This window comes from Dendrobium catenatum, unplaced genomic scaffold, assembly GCF_001605985.2.
Source record: "Dendrobium catenatum unplaced genomic scaffold, ASM160598v2 original_scaffold_79106, whole genome shotgun sequence".
Taxonomy (NCBI): domain Eukaryota; kingdom Viridiplantae; phylum Streptophyta; class Magnoliopsida; order Asparagales; family Orchidaceae; genus Dendrobium; species Dendrobium catenatum.
The window spans coordinates 1-12,996 of NW_021397551.1; the positions used below are offsets into that span (position 1 = coordinate 1).

The 12,996-nt window shown below is 37.9% G+C and overlaps 1 protein-coding gene across 1 annotated transcript; it reads right to left on the reverse strand.

Moving 5' to 3' along the window:
• Positions 1-6,768: 6,768 nt before the first annotated feature.
• On the reverse strand, positions 6,769-8,713 carry LOC110097459 (L10-interacting MYB domain-containing protein-like). Its single transcript, XM_020823832.2, has 2 exons — positions 7,498-8,713; positions 6,769-7,406 (listed from the first exon to the last, which is right to left on the reverse strand). The coding sequence occupies exons 1-2, from the start codon at positions 7,822-7,824 to the stop codon at positions 6,843-6,845; spliced, it is 891 nt and encodes a 296-aa protein (XP_020679491.1). The 5' UTR covers positions 7,825-8,713; the 3' UTR covers positions 6,769-6,842.
• Positions 8,714-12,996: the final 4,283 nt, after the last annotated feature.

Consider the following 12,996-nt stretch of genomic DNA (forward strand, 5'->3'; position numbering starts at 1 on the left):
CACTGTCCAGTGTAGTTCCTGATATAAATGGTTACCTATGTCGAAATTAAAAAAAAAAAATTGAAAGCCATCATCTTAGTCTTTCATTTATGTTGATTAGAATTACAAGGCTTTTTTGGTAAGAAAACTCATTTCTTTACGGCGTATTCGTGTTATCACAAAAACATTCCCTTGGTATCATAACTTAACTTTCTATGGTTAGAAAATTGATTGATTTATTTCCAATATTGGCGTGGTCGTGGCCGTAGATCGGCGACCACGTCTCTGATATACTTTCCATGATCTGATGTCCCCATCATTCTCCACGGGTAGGAAAAGGTTGACTCCGTGTAAGTGTCCCGGGTGCTCTCACAGATCTCCAATGCATCGGGGTCAACTGCTGTAGCTCCTCGCCATCTAACCATGTGTCTTCTGACTTAGGTTTGCTTCTCCACTTGATTAAATATCTGCTTCGTCCGCCATATCTTGTTGTTAATTTTCTCTGCCATAGGTGTTTTGGGAATGTTTGGAAGTGGAGGTAATTTTGGGTTCTCATAAAGTGGGGTCACACAAGGCTGATGTAGAAGTTTGGATTTGGTGGCTTAAAATTGGAATCTTCATATGCTACTAGATCTTCTATGTTAAAGGAGGGATTGATATTGAATTCTATAGGCAGATCTACTACATAAGCATTATCGTTGATTTTTTTAATTATCTTGAATGGTCATGCACTCTTAGCGTTTAACTTCTTAATCGTTCCTTACAGGAACTATTCCGAACATATCCGCACCATCACTGAGTCACAAACATCAAAAGTTTTAAATTTTTGTTTAAGATCAGCATAAAGTTTATAATCATCATTGCTCTTTTCAATCTAGCATGCAATTTCTTTATGAAGGTCATGTATATGCGATGCAAATGAGGATGTAGAATTAGAAATCCTATACCTAGAACACATGGGTATGAGATCTAGCGGCTGTTTAGGTTTGAACCCATAAATAATTTCAGATGGACTTAGGGTAGTGTTACGGTTCACAGAATTATTATAGGCGAACTCAGCTGTGGGGACTATGGAATCCCAATCCTTAATATGCTAACTTACTAAGGATTGTAACAGATTACCTAAGCTCCTATTGACTATCTTGGTTTGACTATCAGTTTGTGCATGAAAGACTGGAGAATTGCAATTTATTGCCCATTTTCATCTATAGGGTTTTCCAAAAATAACTGGTGAACTTGACATTACTATCTGATACAATTGTTTTGGGTAAACCATGTAAGCGGACGACCTCATTGAAATAAAGTTTAGCAATGTGGGAGGCGTCAGATGTATTGGAGCAAGGTAGAAAATGAGCCATTTTGAAAAATTAATCGACCACAACACAGATTGCGTCATTCCTACAGATGGTCTTGGGCAGGCCTAAGATAAAATCCATACTAACATCCTGCCAAGGAGAACTGGGGATAGGCAGAGGGGTGTAGAGACCAGTGTTTTTTTTGCGTTGCTTGGCCAGCTCACACGTGTGATAGTTGCAGACCATTCTACCAACATCCCTCTTCAGGCTGGGCCAAAAGAAACAATACTCCACGGCTTCTATCGTCTTATCCCGACCGAGGCCTCTGGCATGGAGTTCCCAAACAAGAAATTCCCTAAGTGAGGTGCTGGCGATGTAAAGCTTCTGAGCTTTGAAGAGATAACCATCCTCCCGAAGGAAATCTTCCATGAGGCGTGTGCTACCTGTGGCTAAGGGAGAATAAGTCTCATTAAAGTCGGGGCATTCCAAATAGTCCCTTTTGATTTGGTCAAATCCCACGACTACAGCCCTCATCTCAGTGGTTGTCATCATATAATGACTGAGAGCATTGACATGTTTATTTTCAACTCCCTCCTTTTGTCTAAGAGTATAAGTGTACTCCTGAAGGAATTCGACCCATCTACCGTGACATGCGTTCAACTCTTTTTGGGAGTTGATATAACGCAGAGCCTCGTGATCTAAGAAAATACGGACTCTTGCGGGAGCAAGTAGTGTCGCCAATAACGAAGGGATTGTATCACAGCATATAACTCCTTGTCATACGTGGAATATCGCAGTTGAATGTCATTTAGCTTTTCAATGAAATAAGCTACAGGGTGACCTTCCTGTGATAGGACTTCTCCAATTCCAACCCCCAAAGTGTCACACAGGTCATTTCGAAGACTTTTGAGAAATCAGGAAGTCTCATCATTGAGACTTCCATCATATTTTTCTTAGGGGCTGTTTGGTTGCCTAAATTAGGAGGGTAAAGTAAAACAATTACATGCATTTATTAAATTGGGTTGTTTGGTTAATTTTGAGTGGAAGAAAAGAAAAGCCTCCAAAGCATTAGCCATGTATTAGGAGGCTTGTTTCGTGCGAAATAGAAACTCGCTCATATTGAGCGGGTTATAAATTCTCTAGATGAAATCTGTCCCAACGTCATTGCTGTTCAGCTTCATTGCTTCGCAGGAGGTGTAAGATTGCACGAGTGGCTTCTTCGGCTCATTCTTTCTAGTTCGACTTTGCTCCTTCGACGACATTCCCTTTGCCCATCGGATCGGAAGTTGCGACATTTTCATCGGAAGTAAGTTTGGGAGCTCACAAGTTCTGAAGGTAACTTTCTCTCTTTCGCACGCTTCTTCGGCCAAATCCCGTCAATTCTTCGAACTACATGATTTGGTAAAAAATCCATATTTTTTCCTCGATGAGATATTGCGCTTTCACCATCTTCTTGATGCGCACCACAATCAATCTCTTCAGCTCCAATGGCTCATCTGTAAGGTTTGCTCAAGAAAGCATTCGAGCTCTCTGTTCTTTGTGATGTAGAGGTCGGCGTCATCATCTTCTCACCGCAGGGGATGGTGCATGAGTTTGCGAGTACCAGTTTCTCTTTCTCTACCTCGTTGGTTTATTTGATATTGCTTTGATGTTTGGTTTCTGTGGTTGATTCCGAATTTCGGACTTGGTGAATCAAAACGAGCTGCGTTCTGCATTTATAGAATTTTAGTAGTCTGGTTTTTAGATTCCTACCGACGAACATGTTCTTGTTTTGCTAGGAATCTTTTCTTTGGCCTTTGTTTTTCCTTTTTAGAAGTATTTGTTTTCTGTAATTGTTGATTCTAATTCTTTTTCCTCCCCGTAAATGTTTTCTTCGATTGAGGAACTATATTAGTAAAGTAAAGCAAACAACAATAATTTTGGATGAGAGGGGTGTACATCATCCAAATCTTAATGTGAGAAAAAGAGCTAGCTACTTGTTTATGAGAGCAGTGAAGCTACTGAAACCCAAGCTAGTGCCTTTCGTTGATACAATTCTGCAAGTATTGTTCCCGTTCCTTTTCCTTTTTTCTGGGAACCATTGACTCCATTTCCTCTGCTTTGTTGTGTGAAATTCAAACTTCTTTTATGTATACTGCGCCGGTGTAGATGATGTTATTATTTGATTGCTGGCTGAAGAATTTGACTCTATCTGATAAATAGTTTTGTTCTTATTCCTCCCCATTTATATTCCACCATCTCATAAAGTAGTACAAACAAATTAAAACTTACCATTGCCAGCTTATGGTCTAGGGCTTCAGTGAGCGGACAGTGACAGCTAGTCGGCCTTCAATTGGATTGATGTTCAAGCATGCAAGTGACTGTGTTTTTTTTTATGCTTGCAATATTTATGGGTGCAATGTTGCTCCTTTTTATTTCTGGATGGTTCAACACCCAGAACTTTTTTCTCAAAAAGAAAGAGTAGATGTTTCTAAAATTTTATTTTTGAATTCTCAGACTTTGGATATTCTCCTACAAAGACTTGTCACATTTCTAAATATCAAACCTTTGCATAATAAGGTATCAAGTGGGTCCATATGTCTACAACAACCTATTTCATTATGTATCTGATGAGGTCATCGATAGGAGATTTCGGCGCGCTTATCAGAGACGACCACGGAGATCGACGGCCGAGATTGCTAGCCTTTATTTTATTTACCTCAAATGCATGACTACCATCCTCAAAACCAGAATACATAAGATCCTTGGATGTCCAATCTGAACTTGTGTATTGAAGGAGAGCATCTTGTAAACACTGCAGTAGGATGAAATAATTGGATATGATCCCATTGATAACAAATCCATAAAAGAAGTATGAATTTCACACAACAAAGCAGAGGAAATGGAGGCAATGGTTCCCAGAAAAAAGGAAAAGGAACGGGAACAATACTTGTAGAATTGTATCAACGAAAGGCACTAGCTTGAGAGAGAGAGAGGGAGAGAGCTGAATGTTGCATTTTGCATTAATGTAAAGAAGTAAGCTAGTTACAAGTAATCACTCAAAGTAACTATATCCTATCACTTTCCTCCCTCAACAAACTCAAGAGAGTTGAGGGGAACTCCTCATTATTTACATCAATAAAAGTAAAACTATCCTGTAAAGCTAAATTGGCACAGAAGTGAGCTGGCCAATTGCTATTCTTGTTTATATACTGAAAAAGAACTTTCTTGAATCCCATAAAAAACGAGAGATCCGACCCCTCATTGCTGAAATGGACCTTATTTCTGTGATCATATATGTTCTGCAGCCACTTAGGGTGCGTTTGGGACGGCTGCAGTTGTCGGTAAAGTAGATTGTGAAATTGTTGTACAGAAAGTTGCTTCTTGAAGTTGCTTTATATAAATCATTATATTTTGTTTGGATAGCATAACTGTAGAACTGTTGTGCTGCAGCTGTATGTGAACAATTTACCTTCATACCCTTATATATATTTAGATGAAATGTATAATTTTTTTAAATTTAAATTTTTTTAAATGTATATGATAATCAACTAACAATTCTAAATCAAAATTATATCCCTTCTTAAGTCAGTACAACTTTTTTTAAATTAATTAAAGATGCCAAAAATTTTTCTTTAAAGTATTGTTGTAAAAAATAAAATTGTAACTTAAAAATATTTGTAAGCCGTACAAAAAATGAAAAAAATTAAAATTATATTTACAATTTCAAAAGCTACGTAAAAAAATTTTATCCAAGTCTTAATCTTTATGCTTTTTATAATATTTGAATAAAATAAGTTAAAACTTTTTTATTTTATTTTATTTCTACGAAGTTGCCAAATACACCTAAGAATACTTGAAAAATAATTTGAAATGTTTGCTCTACTGAAACATTTCTACATTCAAATAATTATTAATATTTAAAACCACAACAATTAAATAAATCTAAATTAAAATTTTATCATCTCAAATGAATGTTTTTGTAGTACTGTCAGAAAATGAAAATAATGGAGAAAATATATATGCAACTGAGGCGCTGAAGCTGTATTCTGTTACTACTGGAAATGCCCCTGCACACAATACCAAACCTCAAATTCAGGTCTAAATGACTTTTCAGACAAAGCTGAAGAATTATTTTCTTGCTGTTTCTCATGAGCGACGAGACCCTTGTTTTGGCTTTCCTGAATATCTGGCCGTTGCATTATGTACAGGACTGGCTTTAGAAACAGCAATAGCCCTGGGAAACTCAAGAGAGGACAAGCTTCTCTGCGTCATGACAGATAATCAAAAGGGATTTAAATTTGAGATGTCATGATAGTCAAACATTTTACATGGTATTATCCATGGTCAGAAGTCATGCATATATCAAACAAATGTAAGATTCCTCCAATAAGAACATTATCTACTTTTTTATTTCACTGAAGCAGGGTTCATCGGGGAGAAACAAGATGAAAGAAAGGTGTTGAAGATTTTATTCCTTGACAATGAGCATTAGCCAATCTATACAGAACATGCATCGGACTAGGCAATATATTGCAAAATTAAGATGATAAAACAAATGAAACCAGAGACCTCCTCACCATCAAATTTTCCTGCTATGTGAATCTTCAAAGATAAAATGGGTGACTAATGATCATTTACAAGTAGTAACTACTCCTTTGTTATGATATTCTTCAGTAACATAGGAACCTTAACTCTGAATCTATGGATTTAAAATTCCTTTATGTTTCTAATACTCAATCTTATCTGAATTCAGATAAACAGCATGAAAATAATTCTTCAGCTTTGTCGGAAAAATGATGAACCAAAAATTATATAAATATACAGGAGAAGTATTTAAATTAAAGGCAAAATAACTGGAAGAATAAACATTAAAATATGATATTTGATCCAGCCAACACCTGCACTTGAACAGAACCTAAACCAACACATTATCTATGCAGATATTTAAAGCTCTACAGGATTAATCCAAGATATCATTACTGAAGAGCACAGGGGACATAAGCAACCATGATGATATTGTGATGAATCCCACACCAATGTTGAAACAAAAAATAGTTGCACATAATGTTAAAATAGTAAGCATATGCTGAAGGACCATAAGTATTTTAAGAGTCATTCTATGTATTTCAAGACCATATATGTATCAGCATATGAATCACAAACTTAATTAAATAAAACTGAACATGCTATCAAACATAAGAAACTTCCTAATTCATCTCATCCATCAATTTATAAAAACATAGCAAAACAGTAATTACACACTCAATTTTTCAAAAGCAAAGTTCTCCAAGGATGAACCACTAAACTTTGCAATGTCATCTTCATTTTATTGCAAACCAAATCAAGCCATTCTTCTCTATCTTACTGTGCACTAAACAAAATTGATTTGATTTTACGTCATGCTGTACCAAACTTCAATTTTTTCAGAAGTCTTCTAAAATATGGCATCAAATGTGTTCTTTCAATTGTTGTAGTAAAAAATATATTATAAACTGTTCATAACAACCCAATCAAAATACAAAAGTAATGTATAAAACACATTTACTAAACTAATGTTTTTAAAGAAAAACATAAATATCCAGGAAACTATGATGTTGTATCATGATTTCCATAGCAATATCGAAGATAATTAACTCTTCGATCAGAATAAATTGACATAAAAATTTCTAGCTTTGTTGGATCCTCGAGAAGCTTTGTACTAAACAAATACAGTGGCATATCTTCAAATGCTTCAGTGGTTTCTTCAAGAACTTTAATGGCAGCAGAAAGGGATGGAGTATCAGTTACTGACTTTGATGCACTAATTCCAGAGGTAATATTTGTGCAAGAATTTACAAGCTGAGTTATTTGGCTTCTTAGAAATGTTGAACCAAATATTATTTTCCTTCTACCGGTTGACGTTGTAGATGAAGGACGTTTCAATTGGCTACAATCATTGATGCTTTCAAGATTTTGTGAAGGATCTTCAAAAGACTCAGAACCTATATCAATGTGTTCAGAATCTTCAGTATCATTTTCATTGTTTAGTCCATGGTTTGGAGTCCAAGCATGATCTCCGGTAGCAACAACACCTTGGAACATAAGATCTAGCTTATCTTCAAGCTCAGGATCAATGCCACTGTATCTAAACTTTTTTGCATTTGGCACAACCTACAAAGAAATATTCAATTTATAGAATTAGAAGGACTAACATGAAGGTTGAATTAGACTAATATATGAAACGTATAAATTTTTTATTTACCTCTAATTTTTCTTTCCACCATTCATCAGGTGCGTCAATGGTTTTCTTCTTAGGATCCCAACCAAGTCCAGTGGATCCACGCTTCAATTCTTTCCATAATTTCCAATCTTTTTTTAACTGATCCCATTTATTTTTTAACTGAACTTTATCATATTCTCTTCCAGTTTTTTCAAAAAAATTCTTAATTAAATTCGTCCAACCCTCTTTATTGAAGTGTGTAGTTGGTCGATTGCCGAGTTCAATCTCTCTTAGACATAAATCACAAAATATAATCTTCACATCTTTCTCCCATGTTGCGGAAGGCCCGCCATCCTTTGGTTTACCCATTGAATTTATTAATCGCTGTAAGTGGAAGCTTTTATTTTGAAATTTATGCTATAGTTTTCATTGATCACCAACATCTGCAGATTTTTAAATCTTCCATCAAATACTACCAGTTTGATAAAAAAGGACCAGCAGAAAAAATAAACAGAAGCCCATTGGTTAACAGAAGAGAAAAGTAGCTGAATTTTTCCTACTCCATAAACAAGTTTTAAACCTCATGTCCTTTTGTTTCTTTTATTGTCAAGAGGAATGTAGACCATCAGCAACACAAAAGCAAGTATGAATTAATGAAATTTCCACATGCTGTTTGGGCAGATGGTTGGGGTCTTATTGCTCTTCTTCTACCAAACTTTGATGTGGTAGAAGTCAAAACTTTGATGTGGTATGATATGATTTGCTTCTAATAATAAAAGTATGATGCTTGGGAGCCAAAGTTTTTGATGCTCTAGATGTAGATCCAGGCTGTACCAAGGAAAGGAAATGACAACAATAAAGATACCCATTTTCTATTTCCTAGAAGCTCATAAACAATTTTTTTCTAAATTTTAGCAAGTTTTTTTGCCATAAAAATCTGATTTGTATTATGTATACCATCAGAGAATTGCTTGTATAATCAGTGCGAGCTTGGATAAAGTGGAATTAAGGAAGTTTTGCTATATCCTTACCTCTGTAGAGTGAGGTTCTATTAGTTGACTTATATTTATGGATTGACAAGATGTAAATATGAAACATAAAAACATGTGTCTGGATCCTTATCATTATCATGTTGGAGTAAATCAATTTCGTCTTCATCACAAACTTATCACGTACTAAGGATATGATTCCCTCATCAATAAATCAATCCCATTTTTTGTGTCTTTTAGCTTTGAAATGCAACAAATTTATCAGCCCTATAGCTTTGAATGGCAATGAATTTAATAACCTTACCTAATGGCTGGCAATTTAGGTTCGTGACTGACTTCGATAACAATGAAAATTAATTTTGTTGTGTGTAATGGATGTATACATGTAGTTAATATGAAAGTTATTATACAGTCCATCTAAAAGAGGTTAAGCTAGGTGGAGAATTTCAAATTATATGAGATAAATATATGGCCGCATTTCTAGATTGCTTCATTGTGGATCAGAATTTATTATTTCTGATACATTGCATACATCTTGTGTAGAATCAGTCCTAATCAATATAAAACATTTCTCTCATAAACTAAACTTTTCATCCTAATATATGGTTTTTGATCCAGGTGACAAGTATTTACTAGAAATTTCTTTAGGAACAAAGTAATTGAGTAAGAAAAAAACTTGTATTCTGATTATGTAAGAAGATTGTGCCATATTTTTTTTTAAAAAAATTCCATGTGAAAGGGAAAAAGAATGGATACCTCACAGTGAGCGAAATCCCTTGCTTAACTTGCGATCCGACAAAAAAGAACTTGTCGAGGGTGGCGGAGACGACCGCCTAGGGCTTCGGGTATGATAGTTTAAGGAAGGAAGAAAGGCTGCCTTCACTGCAAGCAACCTTCGCCGCAAGCAAAGCTTCGCCGATCACAGTGAGCGAACTCCCTTGCTTAACTCCCGATCCGACAAACAGGAACTTGTCGAGGGTGGCGGAGACAACCGACTAAGGCGTGGGAGTTGACAGCTACAAGAAAGAAGAAAGCAAACCTTCGCCGTTCCTATCGCCGAGCGAGATGAGACGGAAGCAGAGGATTCGCCTGGTATAAAGGAAGTTTGTGAGGGAGTAAGGGCATTACCGTATTTACGATGTCTATGAATAGCGGGAAGCAGGCGAACCGCAGAAGGCTTTTACGGGTGTGAGAAGCAACCGCGGGATGCGAAATTGTCGAGAACGGAGCGCCATCGGTCCGTCCCAAACAACCTCCGTGTTGTGTTCGGTAAAGCACAGCAGCGAAACACCCGTCCCAAACGCGCCCTTAATAGCATTGATGCAATCCCCTTCTATAATGATACCATCTAAATCAAACATCCAATCCATGAGAACCTCACGGATAGCAGCTGTAGCACTTACCTCAGCTTGAAAAGCATCCCAATGCTCAAATGTTTTACCAGCAGCAACGATTAATGCTCCCTCAAAGTTCCTCACTACAATTCCAATTCCAGCCAAATTAGAAGGTTTCACTGCAGCATCAACATTAAATTTCAGCCATCCTGGAGGGGGGGGAGCACCATTGTTTATAAGATGGTAGCCCTATAGGTTGGATAGTACTCCATTGCTCCAAGATAATTGAGCAGTAAGGTTTAGGCAGCAGGGAAAGAACAGTAGCAGCTATGATAGTTGGGGGCCTACAATTCCCTTCATGTTTCAGCTCATTCCGAGCTCTCCAAACCTGATAAATAGTATAGCAATATATTCGTCCTAGGCTTGGATTGATTTCCACATTAGCATGTATCTCCTGCATTAATTCTGTTAAAGAATAAACCGAAGGCATGGCAAACCCCCACTTCCTCAAAATGTTAAGCACCTCTTTCAACTTATTACAGAGAGCTGTACAATGGTCCAGGCTTTCATCAACCTGACATCCCCACGGGCAGAGAGAGTTGGCTGATAATCCTCTATAAAAAAGCCACTGATTAGTAGGAATCGCATTCCTAAGAAGACGCCACCAAAAAAAGCCTTCCCGTGGGTGTAACTTCAATTTCCTCATCCATAAATAACTGTATTCACCTTCTCCCATCTTAGCTTTATATGCCATTGCAGTCAGTGTCATGCTCATCCGAGAATGAATAAGCTCAGGAGTATCAGTTCTGTCGTTCCCATTGGTAGCAATAGACATGATCCTCTCAACCATAACACTACCAAAACAATTTGTCACCCGCTCCTCATTCCACCTGGCAGATTCATTAAGCAACCAATTCACCCTGACATTTTCCAGCTCATTTACATTAACAAAGGTCGGCCAATTATCTATCCTCCGATCAAGTATCCAGCAGTTCTGGATCACATCAATGCTTTGGCCATCCCCAATGTTCCACCTGATGATAGTTCTAAGAGCCTTAGCACCATCATGAATCACCTTCCAAGTAGTAGAGGCTTTATAAACCTGCGTGCCATTCCAAAGCTCCATACCATATTTCCCTCTCAGCACCTTATGCAGCAGTAAATTTGGATTACTAATCACTTGCCACGCCAGCCTAGCACGCAGAGCTCCCTGCCAATTATCCAACCCATGAAATCCAAGACCCCCATGGTCCCTGGGTTGGCATAACTCCTTCCATTCAACATAATGCATTCCCCTACTGTTAGAGTCCTGCCATAAAAAAGTTCTGCCAAGTTTCTCAATAGATTGGGGAATGCATTATGTTGAATGGAAGGAGTTAGCTGGCACAAAGGCCCCTTGCTCCTCACTGACAATGATGCCCAGCACTGGTTTGAGTCTATTAATCAAAATCTTTGCCACAACCTTATAAAAGGATTGACAAAGGCTAATTGGTCGAAACTTAGCTGGCACAAATGCATTTTCAACCTTTCGTATAAGAACCACTAAAGTATCCTTCCAAATTTCACACATAGAGTTAGTGCAAAAGAAATGAATAATAGAACGAGTCACCTCACATTTAACAATTTCCCAAAAAAAATTTAGGAAGGAAGATGTAATACCATCCATACCCGGTGCACGATTGTTCCCCATGCTGAAGACAGCTTGTCGAACCTCCTGCTCCGTGATTTCAGCCTCCAGAATCTCATTCACCTGATAAGGAATCTTGTCTTCACTGTGAAAGATTGGCCAATTATCACACACAATCTGTCTCTCTTCCCATTTGAGCATAAAAAACTTCATGAACTCTTCCTGTATAAGAGCTGGATCACCACTCCTATCTCCATTCGGCTTCTGGACCTCTAGAATTCTGTTCCCCCTCCTACATGCCAAGGCAAAGGAATGAAAGAAATGAGAATTGGCATCTCCCTCCTCAATCCATCTCGCCTTCGCTCTCTGTCTCCACCAAGTTGTAATGCGGGCTAATATGGTATTCAATTCAGAAGCCTTTCTCCTCATTTCCTGCTCCTGTGCTTCATTTAATCCAGCATTTGAGCATTCAAGTTCCTGAAGTTCTCCCAATCTTGCCTCCAACGAGTTTTTCAAATTCCCCAGCTCCTTTAACCGGTTTTTGCTCGAGAAAAACAAAGCTCTAAGTGTTCTGGAACACTTCCGATTTAGCACATCAGCTGGCTGTCCATAATCGGTTTTGTTCCATTCCTTCCATACCAGCTTCCAAGTAGCTGGATAAGACATCCAAATATCTTCAAATCTATACCATCTACTCCCAGATTTTGGAGGATTAGACGTCAGATTCAGCAATAATGGACAATGATCAGAAGAAATTCTCAACAAATGCTTAACCGTGGCCAATGGGGCAAGTCTAAGGCCTTCAGAGTTCATTAAAACTCTGTCTAGTCTAACCCATATCTTACTGTTGCTAGTTTTATTATTAGTCCATGTAAACTTAGGACCCATAAATCCCAAGTCATGTAAATCATTTTCAACAAGGAAGGCTGTCATTTCCTGAGCACCCACCGAATAGCTATACTTTCCACCTCCCTTCTTCTCACTTTGATCAAGGCAACAATTGAAATCTCCACCAACAATCATTGGTAACTCAGCATCAATGCTAGCACCAATGGTATTCCATAACATCCTGCGACTATGGTAGCTCTTGCTGGCATAGACAAGCACAATTCCCCACTTCTGAAGATTGGGCATCACCAAATGGCCAACAATAGCTTGGTTCATAGTCGAAACAACCTCAAAATGAGTAGTATCCCATCTCCACATCACCAACAGTCCACCAGATCTTCCCTTAGCTGGATAGTGAAAAAACTCCCAGTTGGGACCAATGAGTCTATCAACATCTGACCTGGAAATGTCTTCTATCATAGTTTCAACTAAGCCAACAAACATCACCTCATTATTACCAATGAGGCTACGCAGGTAATACCCAGTCTGCTTCTTCTGGGCACCCCTGCAGTTCCAAATTAGAATGTCAGGCATTAAATAACAAAGGGGAAGCGTCCCCGCCGCTAATGTCTGCACAGTCATGCTCTCCCAGCATCTCCTTGTTCCTTTTCCTAGGCGCCTCCACCATAGGTCCCAATTTATTAAGCTCCTTTAGAGCATTGACTCTGTTAGCCATTCTTATACCAGCCATAAACGGCAGCCT